Genomic DNA, 14,421 nt, shown 5'->3' with positions numbered 1-14,421 from the left:
ACTAGTGTTGTGTTGAAACCTCTACAATTTGAGTTAACAAAGCACATTGTAGGCAATACTACTCTCCTACTCCAAATACAGTGAAGATTGATTGTATTAACAAACTGAAATAAAGAAATTACAATAACAAAGTACTACTAATTCTCTTTTGTCTAACATCCAAGACTCAGAAGCGGAGCCAGGATTACAAATGAACAAAAAAAGTGGAAAGAAATGTTTACACTTCTTTATAAATAATATGGAATCATCTATACACATTGCAAGTGAATAGTTATATAAATAAGAAAATCTCTGTTTCCATAGTTACCCCAAAATGTACATCTAACAAACCAGAAGTTTAAATCACTGTATTTTTTTTTTTGCCTAAACTTCTAAAGATTCACAACTACTTTGTTAAATAACTTTTTTTTTCCATTTCGTCGTTCCTTCCAGAAAAAAGAACAAAAGATCCAAGTTTGGTGTTCAAAATCACGAGCTGCTATAGCCGTCTTGAAAGCTGAAAAATTTGTTATTTGGCCTTAGTACAATGAGGATTCATACAGCCGATCCTGACTTGGTTGGGATGGAAGCGCGTGGAAGTTGGTGTATCATCTTGCACACTGATAAGACTGAGGAAACCACTTCGAAAGCAAATGGTGTTTCAGCTTCATTACCAAAACAAAAACACCATAGCATGGTATGTGCATAAATGCCACCAACAAGTACCTAAAAATATCAATTCAATAGTTCATAGTAAGTCTGCTAGTGTACTTGCCAAAAAAAATTCAGGACTTTTTGTCTATGCTACTCGGACTCTCCAAAAATGTCATTGTACATGTGACCGATCCTCCAAAAATACACCAAATTTATAGGATTCTGCATACACGGTATTTTTAAAGAATCCGAGCAACATAGCTTAGGACGTGATAGGGAGTACATACCACAAAGGTGAAACTGCAGATGATAGATCAAGAAATGGATAGGGCCACCTGTTTAACAAAATAACATGGATACTAATTAATCGATTAAACAAGTGAAAAGATAACAACATATAAGTATTAGCATTATCATTACCAGATTGAAATGCAGGCATGAACAACCCACTGGAAAATAACATAAACTCCTGTCCACAGAAAGAAGTATCCAATTCGAAACCAAGGAAACCGCTGAAATAGCATAACAATGAGAATCAGTAACTACATCAAATCTACGAAGACCACATTTGGTATCGATAAAAGTATGCAAACTTACCAAACAATTCAGAGCAGTATCACCAAGTAGAAATACAACATTGACTGAATGCATATTTATAATCCACTGCAACATAGTTAATAAAAACATTTAGAGAAACAAAACAACGAAAAGTAATGTGCACAATCTCATTGAGCTAGTGCAGCATACTCACAAAATTCAACTTGTAGCCTTTGATGGTTAAATATGGAACAAGTATGAACCAGAAAACACAATCCGTAAGCGTTACAGCCCCTGCATTCATCTAATACAACAAGAAAGGTGTTAACAATCTTTAATTCAAAAAAATTCAAAAGCTGTTTACTTCTCAATTCACATCTCAAATTTCATTGAATTGAATCGAATCGTGATATACCTGAAATATTATTTGAAAAACATATTCCCAAAACTCAGCAATTTGACGAGAAGGCTGTTCTGCTTCAGCATTTTCCCTCATATATTTTGCAGAATTTTGTGAATCATACTCAGTATCTAATCTCTCATTATCAGTTGCATCGATACCAATTTTATTGTGATACTTATAACATCCATACATCGAAAGAACAGATCCAATCTACATAAAAAAAAACAATATATCATAACATAAGACATGAAAAATTTACCTATCGAACCATGAATTTTACACTCACTTACCGCGAAATAAATAGTAATCAGCGTAAATGTCCACCTATTCCACAACCAAAAAAAATCAAATGTTAAAACCGTTTAAAAACTACAGTCAGACTTATCTATAACAACGTTACTTACTGAGTGTAATAGTAAAATATCTCCCATCCATCAACAGTAACATTTAAGATTAGCAACAACAGAAGAATCAAAAAGGCGAAAACTCTAAATGCAAGAAGCCAAGCAGGGTGTATAGTTTTAAGACATGGCCTCCAAACTTCATCTTGATACAATAAACCAGAGGACTCTGTTTTTTGGGCTTCAATGTTTCGATTTTTTCGAATTCGAGAACCTTCATACTTTTTTACAAGTATTGCTGCAAAAATCATTGATGTTGAAACCCAAATGCAACATAGTAAGAACCTCCAATTAAGCCAGTACTTATGAATTGTTGTATCAGCAATCATCACTGGCTGCCAAGAATTCTTTGGAGCTCTTGTTAAAATACTCATTGTATTTTTATTTTTTTTTTACAAAAGAATTGAAACTCCAAATTTTGTAAATGTGGAGTTTGTGATATATGATGTGTAAATGTTGTGGGGAATATGTTATGTACTGTAAAAAGTAGATAAAGGAAGCTAAGGGCAAAGGTGAAATGCAGTATAAAGCAAGTTTCTCATGGAAAATGTATATAAGAGGAATATTTGTACAGTTATTGTTGTGCTCAGAAAATGCAAAACAGGTGGTAAGAAATTGACCAACATTGATGTTTGAAAGTAAAGTAGAGATTCCAAACTTTTCAGTATATATTTGTAGTCTGTTTCGAATTTTTAAAAAGACATTTTAATTAAACACGTCTTATTATCACATAAACAATTTTAAATTGATATTATTGAGGAAAATAATTAATTGTAAGCAAAGAAAGGCAAGGTATGGGGGTGGGGTGTAAGAAATGGTTTGCTTCTTTACTTTTTAAGGATTAAAAAAATAAAAAAACTGATATAAGAGAAGAGAGAGAGAATAAAAAAGGAAGATGTTCTTTGAGGACAAGTTTCTTTATTTATTATCCCAATAAGATTTGCTAAATGCCTAATAGGGTGTATACTGTATAGTCACAATCTCTATATGCCCATGCAAATATAAAATCATACTGAAATTATGTTTAGAGAATTGTATCCTATATTGGTTTAATAAATATAATATTTTGATAATTTTTATTATTTTTTATTATTACATAATGTTACATATTAAAAATTTGAAAGATAAACGTATAAGAGAAATACAATACAATATAACTATGTTAATTGATCATTACATACAATTTATTTCTTTTTATCTATAATGATAAATTTTAAATAATAATTAAACAGACATTATATTTAAATTTAAACTAACAATACATAGGTAACAGTCATCCAAGGTGCAAGACACACAACATATGTTACCTTTTTCTTGTATAGTTTGTAGGAGTAGTCTTTTTTGGTCTTTTAAATTTTCAAATGGCATAGGTGAGGACCCACCTATCTGTGTTGGATTGGTGTTTGAGTTTTCTTGATAAACACAAAAATGTTAATTATTTAAAAAAACATTGCACTTTGCAAAGATTTAGGTAATTGAAATGATACTAAAATTGGAAGTCTTCGAGATATATCATTAGCTCAACGATGTTTGTATTGACTCAAGAAATGTGTTCTCTTTTAGTAGTTTTTATTAGTTTCTTGTAATGTTCGATCAAATATTAAATTAGCATACTCCTTTTTTTTTATAATTTATATACTTATCATCGTACTACCATTCTATTCAATCACAAGAAATTAAAAAGTATTGTCGCATAAATTTAAATTAGTAGGTATGAGTAGGGTTAAAGAACAAATTCATGAGGTATGTTGAACAAAATAACAATACGTGTTGTGGACTTGAACGGTGATATGGAAAAAGAGAAATTATAAAGAAATTGTTGGGTTAAATAGTAACGCGTAGACGCCATAATGTCTATGGAGAAAACGCATATTGTTTTTTTCTTTGTTTTAAATTGTGGATTCTTGTCGGTGAAGAGTCTACATCCTTAGGTATGCCCCCACAAAGCCCTATTTGTTTTGGGCTGAAAAGACAGTCAAGCTTCATTCACAAGTAACACAATTTTCCTCTCAAGTCCCACCTTTTTTCCTTTTCTTAAGGTGATGGTATAATTTTCGATAAATAAATTCACTTTTGATATAGAATAAATGGGTGAAAGCCCGATGAAGCTACTATTGGCATCAAAAGGAGACACTATTTATGTACGTCTATGAGCACTACTTAGTTGTTTCTTGCAGCTCAAGTTTACAAGAGATGGAGAAAGATTAAAGTGAACGCGGCATAAATCTTGATTGAGGAGGAACACTATTAAGCCAAAGTTCCAACTTTTTTGGCAACAAAATATACAAATTTTCAAAATATGGACAAACAAATTCTAATAGCAAAAAGGCTAAAGAAAACATCCACAAGCAAATCCCCTAGTCCTTTATAGAAGATGTGAAAACCCAATGCTACTAACTTGCTAGGATTTAGCTAATGTAATCCACACAACACATCATCGTAATTACATCTAATCATAAGCTTATTTGCCGTTGCAGGTTTCAAATTTCGTTTTCTATTATATAGAATAGAACTGATAGAAGCATGAAGTGGAAGACGAACAAGGGTGAAACCAATGTCCAAGTTATCGAAAGCACAGGAGAGGAAAACCAGAAAAATCTTGCAACATATGTAACAATCCCCTAGTGACTTGTGTACTTTCGGAAGTTAAATAAACAATATGACACCAATGTTCGAATTGATGCAGCCAAGGACAGTTCAGTTGAACTTTATTGCCATAGCTTAAGCATCATTGCATCAACAAGACAAAATCAAAACTTGTTAAATCAAAAACTTGAAATATTCATTTCATCTCCTGATAATATCACTGATTGAACGCATAATAATGATGAATTGGATAACAGAAGCTCCTGAACTACCTTCAATATAACAAAATATCCGAACAGTGAAAGAACAGAAGAGAGAGATCAAATTCTGCTTCACAAGCAATCTAAAAAAGAGATGTTCCTTTTCCTTTCTTGTCTCCGCCAATCTCAAAATGCTTGCACCTCTGCACAACATCAAGAACAATGAATTTTCTTTTTAATAATAATGGAAATGCAACTGCAGAGTAGAGATTTATCAGTAAACAACCTTGATTGGGTGTTGCGACACATGTTTGCAACCTTGGCATTGCAACCTCAAGACAATCTTCTTTGTGGTCTTTGCCTGTTTAGGAATGGTGAAAGAAAGATAGACAAAAATCAGTGATAAAGAAACCAGCCTCGAATGTCAAACATGCTCACATACAGACCAACTACGACGCTTAATAATTGGAGATCCACTCTCTCCCTTCTTTCTTTTTGTATCAAATGAATTCCATATTTCAATTTAAACAGATCAAGTCACTAACTATAAAATGTTAATTAATTATTGGATTTAGAGGAATCTATCGCCTATTTGGCTTAGGTGGCTTGAATTAGTATTTAAACACCACATGTTAAACAAACACCTTGCAAATATTGAAGCTAATTTATTTATCAATAGGCAGTTAGTTACATGTGAATACAAGTACTAAAACTAAAGATAAACAATTAATAACATTAATGTCTTTAGAGCTGTTAACACTACAAGTGAGACGATTATGTCAATATCTTTTAACCTCAAATTAACTCCAGCACAAACTCATTTGGTCAATATCTTTTAACCTCAAATTAACTCCAGCACAAACTCATTTGCCTCAATGCACTTTAAATCATAAATGAATAAGAAGTGATTATATGGAGACTAATATAAAATAAGAGATGGAAGCCTCAAAATCCATATCATTTGGTAGCCTCTCAATTCAAAATCTCAAGCATAAAAAGAGAACTAGAACGGGACAATATTACTGCATATATACATGAACATTATAACAAAGCATACTTCAAAAATAGAGAAACATCCTCACATTATACCAAAATGTACTTAGACCAACAATCCATTTAGAGTTTTGACACCATTCAAATTTTAGCAAATATCTTATACATAAAAATATACTATAGTAATGCTATTTTTAATCAAGTGTATCAAAATCTTCATACAAACATCCCTCATATAATGAATGTCATATTTCTTTTAATGAAAAGATAGTAGCACTCTAAAATATAATATCAATAAGAAAAATACTGTCTTAACAGTTTAGAACTTACAGCCAAACAAGACACAAATTAATTTGTACCTAGACTTAATTTATAACCAAAGTTTTGCAGTGATAATGATCAGCTTTATCCAAACAGGTATATGATTATTTAATGCAGTGTAGCTCAGGTAATTGTTATGTTGTTTGATTATAGTTTTAGTTCGGTCATTATCGGTGGTAAGGTCTAATACAGTCTAGACTCCAGCCCTCACTGTGAACTACATTAGGTATACTGTTGTTACAAGTGATTAATTATAGAATTAGCAACAACAGTTAAAATTTCGGATTATTGGATCAATACAAGTAGAAATGGATATTCTAAATTATATAGCCAATATGTACTAGCTTGGAATTGAAACATGGAAGTTGTTGTATGCTAGAGAATGTTTATCACCTTTTTGTGAAAGACAGGTTTTGTCTGTCCACCATAACCTGACTGCTTGCGATCATAACGACGCTTTCCTTGAGCAGCTAAGCTATCTTTTCCCTTCTTGTATTGCGTCACCTTATGCAAGGTGTGCTTCTTGCACTCCTTGGACTTGCAGTAAGTCTTCTTCGTCTTAGGAACGTTCACCTTCATAAATCCAACAATAACACATCAAAACATTACTAGATTCAATGAAACACATACAGTAATATAAAATTAAACTAGCAGCATGCTTCTATACGAAATGATTAGTAAAGATCTGCTCACTTTTCTCTTTCAGTTTCAGTATATTGTAATAAAATCTCGATATATCACTAAAGCCTTAGCAATTTCTAGAGCAAAATACATAGCAGGATATCACTTACCATTGTCGCCGGCGGAGAATGGAACCGAAATAGCAGAGAAGACTGACGCCGTTGAATAACCCTTTGATGTGTGAAGAGATTGGGTTTTGTAGTGAAGCTTTAGGGTTATTGTGGACTTGGGCTTGAGATAATATATCTTACTGGGCTTTATATTACTTATAGGATTAATTACATGAATATACAACTTAAGTTTACATATTCTCCATATTTTCCTTCTTTTTTTAAAATTTACTAAAATCCCTTTTTTTTAATAAATTTAATCTAACAGATACATAATTAAATTAGAATCCTAATTAATACAAACCAATTAAATCTTATTCCTAATTATACTCTTTATTTTTCCCAAATAAAATACCCATTTACACGATTCCCATAATTAATACTAACCCCTAATTTTACTCTTTCTTTTCTCCAAATAGAGAACTCTTTTACACCACTCCCACTAACCAATTAATTTTGAAAATCAAAATCTCTTTATTCCGTCCGTCCGACTTCCTCTAGGCTGTCCGCCATTTTTCTCTACCTGTCCGCCTTTGAAAATCAAAGTTGTGCTCTCCGTCCGTACGCCTTCGTCTAATCTGTCCGCCATCTCTGTCCGCCATTTTTTTTCCAACAATGGATAACCAAAGTTCGAAGAATCATAAAACACAAAAAGAGGCACATGCAAAGACACCCAAGAAGAGGGGTAGAAAGCTTGCAATGGCCATATCCAGACCTCCACTGCACGTATTTCGATTTTATTTATTTTTTTTAATTTTTTTTGGTCACATGCAATGACTTTTTGTATTATCAGAAAAAATATTTTTATATTTTTTAGATTATTTATCTGATTCAGAAAATACTATTTTTTTTGTACATGTTTTTTGTTAAGTATGAATAATGTATAAATAAGTTGAAATTCAAATTATTTTTTTTATGTAAATCAAAACCCAGTTGCACATCCTCTTGGTTGTCACCTCCTTTTGGGGTTTATGCTTAATAGATCTTTAATAAGAATATAATTTTAATTTCCTGTATCAATTATATTTTTTAGATTATTTATCTGACTCAGAAAATACTAACAGAGTTATAATTGTAGTTAAACTTATGTATCAAGTATAACTTTGCATTTTTTGTATCATGTTAGTATCAAGTAGACAGACTTATAATTGTAGTTACACTTATGTATCAAGTACGACTTTGCATTTTTTGTATCAACTATAACTTTGCATTTTTTATATCATGTTAGTATCAATTAGACAAACTCATAATTGTAGTTAAATTTATGTATCAAGTATGACTTTGCATTTTTTGTATCATGTTAGTATCAAGTAGACAGACTTATAATTGTAGTTACACTTATGTATCAAGTACGACTTTGCATTTTTTGTATCAACTATAACTTTGCATTTTTTGTATCATGTTAGTATCAATTAGACAAACTCATAATTGTAGTTAAACTTATGTATCAAGTATGACTTTGCATTTTTTGTATCATGTTAGTATCAAGTAGACAGACTTATAATTGTAGTTACACTTATGTATCAAGTACGACTTTGCATTTTTTGTATCAACTATAACTTTGCATTTTTTGTATCATGTTAGTATCAATTAGACAAACTCATAATTGTAGTTAAACTTATGTATCAAGTATGACTTTGCATTTTTTGTATCATGTTAGTATCAAGTAGACAGACTTATAATTGTAGTTACACTTATGTATCAAGTACGACTTTGCATTTTTTGTATCAACTATAACTTTGCATTTTTTGTATCATGTTAGTATCAATTAGACAAACTCATAATTGTAGTTAAACTTATGTATCAAGTATGACTTTGCATTTTTTGTATCATGTTAGTATCAAGTAGACAGACTTATAATTGTAGTTACACTTATGTATCAAGTACGACTTTGCATTTTTTGTATCAACTATAACTTTGCATTTTTTGTATCATGTTAGTATCAATTAGACAAACTCATAATTGTAGTTAAACTTATGTATCAAGTATGACTTTGCATTTTTTGTATCATGTTAGTATCAAGTAGACAGACTTATAATTGTAGTTACACTTATGTATCAAGTACGACTTTGCATTTTTTGTATCAACTATAACTTTGCATTTTTTGTATCATGTTAGTATCAATTAGACAAACTCATAATTGTAGTTAAACTTATGTATCAAGTATGACTTTGCATTTTTTGTATCATGTTAGTATCAAGTAGACAGACTTATAATTGTAGTTACACTTATGTATCAAGTACGACTTTGCATTTTTTGTATCAACTATAACTTTGCATTTTTTGTATCATGTTAGTATCAATTAGACAAACTTATAATTGTAGCTAAACTTATGTATCAAGTATGACTTTGCATTTTTTGTATCATGTTAGTATCAAGTAGACAGACTTATAATTGTAGTTACACTTATGTATCAAATACGACTTTGCATTTTTTGTATCATGTTAGTATCAAGTAGACAGACTTATAAATGTAGTTACACTTATGTATCAAGTACAACTTTGCATTTTTTGTATCATGTTAGGCTATAAAGTGTCTGTTAAGTATCAAGTACAATTGTTTCGTCTCCACATTTGATATATTTGTATCTGATATATAATTTTCTTTCTCCATCTCGGGTATGTAACAAGAATCACCAATGTTTGATTCAACAACGTTTAAAGCATTAGCGTCTCTTTGTCCACCTTCAATACACATAATTGCACCACTGCTTGAATCAAAAATTTGTAACTCCTCTGTACTTTTATCATTTGTATCGATGCAAAGCGGATACATACTGAATCCAACCTCTTGCTTCTTTATTTCTATAAACAGCTTCACACCCATATCATTCCTAATTATCATCGGAGAAGAATTGCCCTCTACAATATATCGGATAATAATATTTTTTTTCAATTCATCAATATTTAATTCAGTAGCAATTGCTGAGATTAGATTCATATATGAAATATTTTCCCCAACCACTATCCCATCACTTTTGTATTGATTGTATTTAACCTCACTCTCCCATATTCCTGAATGCCTTAGCAATATCGTAATATTCATTACGAAATCGGATACAAAATTACCTTCAAGGAAATTTTGAATATCGTTTCTGCCAAAAAAAATGGAAGATCACTAATCAAAATATCTTTTCTGCCAAAAATAAGGGAAGATCACTAATGACAAAATATAATTTAATTTAGAGTATTATATTGTATAAAACTTGTTTTGAAACACACAAGGTAATGCCTTTATTTAAGGGAATAATAACCGTGGCATATTAAAAGTAGGAATTAATTCAAATTTCAGTTTTTAATCCCCCAAATTACTCAACAAACGGATAAAAATCCCCCAAATTACTCAACAAACGGATAAAATGGAATACTATATAATGTATCCAACTGTTTTATTATGTATCAGAAACTTATTAAAAATAAGGGATTTTTTGTAAATTGAAAAACAGTAGGGATAGGAGGTAATTTATGTTTTACACTATGTGATTTACATAATTTTTACTTACTTATATACCTATCTATTTTCACTGGGTAACCAATTGGTAGTCCTCATTTAAATATTTAAAAATATATTATTAATATATATATATATGAAATTTATTTTTTAAATATTTTGAGTATCAAAACTTTAAGAATAATTTTTTTGGGGGAAAAAAAATTAATTGCACTTCAGAATTCAAACACACATGAATAGAGTGTCAATTAATTTTTACACGTATTTTAATCGTATAAAATTAAAACGATGTCAAATAAATTTATTAGATTTGTTATTATTTCAACAGATTGATTATTTGAGTTTGTTCTTCTTGAGGTATGAAAATTATGTTTCAAATTTGGAATTTAAGTAGATTTGTATTTTAGCTACTTTTTGAATGTAACTCCAATTAAAAAAAAATTGTTTGAAAATTTGTCTTAACAAGTAAGTAAAACTTCAATAAATATGTCCAAAAGTTTGGCTTCATTTAAAATTGATTAAAATTTGAATTTTTATATGTAATTCCAAAAAAATAACAAATTGGGTTCCATGGTCTAGTGGTCAGGACATTGGACTCTGAATCCAGTAACCCGAGTTCAAATCTCGGTGGAACCTTTACTTTTTTCTGATTTTTATTTATGACTTTAGTGGACTTGAACTTCCTAACTCGAACGTTAAATTACTATAATGCACTCAATTTAATATTTTGTTCTATATTATATTAAAAACTGACACATATTCACATTGATGGGTAGAGACGTTTTTGAAAGGTTGTGATTTTTTTTAATAAAAGTTGGGACTTTTTTAAAAATGTTGTGGCTTTTTCGATGAGTAATGATATTTTCGAATGATTGTGATCTGAAGAGTTGTGACTAATTTGATAAGGCACGATAAACATACTTTCATACTATCATTTATTGTCTATAAATAAAGAGTTTTTCTCACATTTTAGTCGACGAATTTTGTAAGTTTTCTACTACTATTCTTCTTAAAACAAGGCAGACCGTGAGAATTGTTATGAACAATTCAATTATAATATTTTTTGTGGACAAATTAGATTGATAACACAACTTCAAACGAGAAGACTATCTACATAATTAATATGACTAATTTTCATTACCATAAATATACTTTTGCAACAACGTCTACTTGATAAAAAGTTCAATGATTTTATATTGTACAAACTACAACTTGGTGTTCAAGCTATGAAAAGCCTCAAACTGTTGGAGAAAAAATATTTGATCAAAAACTTGTTTGAAGAATCCACAAAGAAGTGTCAAATCACCTTATTTATATCTGATTTTATATTATAAATAGCTATAAGTTTTTTTTTCAAATGTTGATTTGACAACTTGTAGTTATATAAAAAAAGTTTACATCCACTATTTAAAAATATTGACATTATTTTTAAAAAATTATTATTACATATGATTTGATATTCACGTACAATCAAACTAGTGGAAAAAAAAGAGCTAAATAATCATTTAAATTTATATATAGGTAAGTTTACTTAATGCATAAAATAGCACAAAAGTTCAATAATCAGAATCTTTTTGGGTGTGTTAAAAAGAAATTTTTAAGAAAATGTGTTTTCAATTTTGTTAGTACTTGATTAATTAGTCAATATTTTTGAATTTTAGAAATAATAAGTTTCTTTAGAAAAACATTTTCTCCAAATAATAATACATAAGACAGTGTATAATATATTAACTTGTCTTTTTCACTACATAAATTTGGTAGAATTAGCATAAAACAACACAAGGAAACATTTATCACTGCCTATTAACTAGTACACTTATTTTTTTCATACTTAACATTTAAACATGTATAAATCTTCTAAAACATTATAATATCTATGAATTAATAATAATTAATTAACTCTAGAAATCATCTCCATCAAATCAATCTCCTTGTTGACTTCACCTTGCATCAATGTTGGCACTTCATAATAAGGCATAATCTCCATTCCCATGCATTTCTCATAATTATTCTCATTAACCATAATAGATGAAGAACCAACATGAGGAATATTAATTTCTTCCATGAAAAAATTATCATCCAATGTAAATTCTGGGACTTCACTCAAATCAAAATCACCAATATTATCATTATTATTATTGCCTTGACAAAATTCAATAGCTTCTGGCTTAGGTGATACCTTAGCGTGACGCTTATTAGGCCTGTTGACCAAATTTTCATTTTTCTTTTCAGGGATTGAGCGCGTGTAGCCTGAGCCTCCTGGATAATCTACACGCCTGATCAAATCAACGCGACCATTGGGATTTGTGTCATTGCTCTTTTTGGTGCTTCCTTTTTCTAAATTCAAACTTTTGATGTAATTTTGAAGGAGGGAACTAGGTCTTGGCCATTTAGTACGACATTTTCTTTTTGAAAATTGCCTTCGTTTTGTTGCATTCCAATGATTTTTAATTGAATTCTCAGTTCTTCCTGGAAGTCTCTTTGCAATTTCTGCCCATTTATTTCCAACTTCACCATGAGCTTGGATTAGGATCCTATCTTCCTCCTCCGTCCAAAAATCTTTCTGGACGACACAAATACGAACAAAATGTAAGTTTTATGTACTGACAGTCAACACATAAGATAATCGCGTGTTAAAGTATTCAATAGTTTTATGCATTAAAACATTTAGATTTTGTCTATATTTTTAATAGTTGTGCAAATGTAGCTTTTGAAAAACCATCCTTCCAAAAAACATTAGATTTTGATTTTTATTTATTTCTCATTATTGTTCAACCTTACGGATAAAATATTAAACTATCGTCCAACACATGAAATAATTAGCTTACAAAATTTTAGATCATCGTCTAATATTTTCTAATAATATATTCAGTTTGTTCAAAAGAAATCGATTTTTAATATATGATTTGAAAAAATGCACACATGGTGTAAGACAAATAAAAAAAAAAGAGTCATTATATGTAACTTGAATCAATAGAAAAATTGTTTACAAAATCCACCACAGGCCCATTAATAGAAACAACAATCACAAAGAAAGAAAAAAGAATCTTTCTATGGGATGTGATAAAATTGCATTTAACAAAACAATATTATTTTTTAACATTAAGAGAAGATCCAAACAAAAGCAAGATTAAAATTATTAATTGCAAAGAAATAAATTATTAATAAGAAAAAAAAATTAAATACTTACTTTTATATCAGGTCTGAGATGGTTGTGCCACCTCTCCCTACATTGCTTGCCTATTCTTCCTTTGAGCATTTGAGCAATTTGAGACCATTTTCTCATTCCAAATTTCTCTACCAAATGGATCAAAAGCCTTCACAAACATATAAAGCTATTATATTACTATTTGAAAAAATAATAATATATCAATTAATTTCTTTGAAATAATGAAAATTAACCTAAGCGGACGCAAAAATAAAAGGGCGTAACAATCTAGGCACTATTTAAGAGATGATCATATAACTCAATAGTTATAACGTAAATAAGTAACTAAAATTATATATGCATTCTGATAAGATAATCATATAATTCAATAGTCAGAGATATGATTACTTACATGTCTTCTTCAATTGTCCATTGTCCTTTGGACGATTTAGACTTCTTCGGCCTACCTCTACCGCCACCTAGCTTTTTCTTCATAGATGAAGATAAGTTGTTATGATGAATATCACCAGTGACACATGAACTTTGATCATCAGGCACATTTACACCATCAACAACATGAAAATTATTCTTCATGACTACTTTGCTACCACTACTCTCTCCATTTTCTTGATCAAAAGGATTACCCTCATAATTAATAAAGTTGAAATCCCCTAATGAAGAAAAATTATCCTCAATATTAGAAAATGGATCAAAGGGGTCATGATAAGTACCATTGGTGTTATCATCAATCATAAAATTTTCAGAAAAATTGTTGAAAGTATTAGAAAAATTATGATCAAGGTGTTCAAAATCTTGAAGATAATCTTTAGAGTCTATGCAAAAATCATCATTTTCTTGTTTCATCATGTTGTTGTTGGACATAAAAAATGGATCAAGTTCCATTGGAAGAAAATTAGTTTAAATTAAAGGAGGAATTAGAGGGGTAAAAATGGAGCTC

At 29.9% G+C, this 14,421-nt stretch overlaps 3 protein-coding genes and 1 non-coding gene across 4 annotated transcripts; 1 reads left to right on the top strand and 3 right to left on the bottom strand.

Annotated features, from left to right (window-relative positions):
- Positions 1 to 253: 253 nt before the first annotated feature.
- LOC107021884 lies at positions 254 to 2,550 on the bottom strand. Its single transcript, XM_015222602.2, has 8 exons — positions 1,978 to 2,550; positions 1,864 to 1,897; positions 1,586 to 1,783; positions 1,385 to 1,474; positions 1,231 to 1,296; positions 1,054 to 1,145; positions 921 to 968; positions 254 to 705 (listed from the first exon to the last, which is right to left on the bottom strand). Exons 1-8 carry the CDS (start codon positions 2,346 to 2,348, stop codon positions 588 to 590), a joined length of 1,017 nt encoding a protein of 338 aa, XP_015078088.1. The 5' UTR covers positions 2,349 to 2,550; the 3' UTR covers positions 254 to 587.
- A 2,033-nt stretch (positions 2,551 to 4,583) lies between these two features.
- LOC107021030 (60S ribosomal protein L44) lies at positions 4,584 to 7,007 on the bottom strand. The gene is made up of 4 exons (XM_015221600.2): positions 6,866 to 7,007; positions 6,468 to 6,647; positions 5,047 to 5,121; positions 4,584 to 4,963 (listed from the first exon to the last, which is right to left on the bottom strand). Exons 1-4 carry the CDS (start codon positions 6,866 to 6,868, stop codon positions 4,904 to 4,906), a joined length of 318 nt encoding a protein of 105 aa, XP_015077086.1. The 5' UTR covers positions 6,869 to 7,007; the 3' UTR covers positions 4,584 to 4,903.
- Positions 7,008 to 10,879: 3,872 nt separating this feature from the next.
- TRNAQ-CUG lies at positions 10,880 to 10,951 on the top strand. The gene has a single exon. It is a non-coding gene; the product is annotated as a tRNA-Gln (tRNA).
- A 1,255-nt stretch (positions 10,952 to 12,206) lies between these two features.
- On the bottom strand, positions 12,207 to 14,366 carry LOC107022459 (transcription factor MYB98-like). Its single transcript, XM_015223063.1, has 3 exons — positions 13,876 to 14,366; positions 13,506 to 13,632; positions 12,207 to 12,878 (listed from the first exon to the last, which is right to left on the bottom strand). The coding sequence occupies exons 1-3, from the start codon at positions 14,364 to 14,366 to the stop codon at positions 12,207 to 12,209; spliced, it is 1,290 nt and encodes a 429-aa protein (XP_015078549.1).
- Between the last annotated feature and the right edge of the window lie 55 nt (positions 14,367 to 14,421).

This window comes from Solanum pennellii, chromosome 6, assembly GCF_001406875.1.
Source record: "Solanum pennellii chromosome 6, SPENNV200".
Classification (NCBI taxonomy): Eukaryota; Viridiplantae; Streptophyta; class Magnoliopsida; order Solanales; family Solanaceae; genus Solanum; species Solanum pennellii.
Note: the sequence above shows the minus strand (reverse complement) of the source record. Positions and strands in the feature narration are given on the sequence as shown.

What these genes read in the sequence shown, in the direction of transcription:
- LOC107021884 (XM_015222602.2), bottom strand. Translation starts at nt 2,348, where the DNA reads ATGAGTATTTTAACAAGAGCTCCAAAGAATTCTTGGCAGCCAGTGATG. An exon ending in AAGGCTACAAGTTGAATTTT is followed by an intron (nt 1,297 to 1,384) that starts GTGAGTATGCTG and finishes ACTATGTTGCAG; the next exon opens with TGGATTATAAATATGCATTC. An exon ending in ATACTGCTCTGAATTGTTTG is followed by an intron (nt 1,146 to 1,230) that starts GTAAGTTTGCAT and finishes ATGCTATTTCAG; the next exon opens with CGGTTTCCTTGGTTTCGAAT.
- LOC107021030 (XM_015221600.2), bottom strand. An exon ending in AACCTGTCTTTCACAAAAAG is followed by an intron (nt 5,122 to 6,467) that starts GTGATAAACATT and finishes ATTCCTAAACAG; the next exon opens with GCAAAGACCACAAAGAAGAT. An exon ending in TGTCGCAACACCCAATCAAG is followed by an intron (nt 4,964 to 5,046) that starts GTTGTTTACTGA and finishes GATGTTGTGCAG; the next exon opens with AGGTGCAAGCATTTTGAGAT.
- LOC107022459 (XM_015223063.1), bottom strand. Translation starts at nt 14,366, where the DNA reads ATGGAACTTGATCCATTTTTTATGTCCAACAACAACATGATGAAACAA. An exon ending in TGGACAATTGAAGAAGACAT is followed by an intron (nt 13,633 to 13,875) that starts GTAAGTAATCAT and finishes ATGTTTGTGAAG; the next exon opens with GCTTTTGATCCATTTGGTAG. An exon ending in ATCTCAGACCTGATATAAAA is followed by an intron (nt 12,879 to 13,505) that starts GTAAGTATTTAA and finishes TGTGTCGTCCAG; the next exon opens with AAAGATTTTTGGACGGAGGA.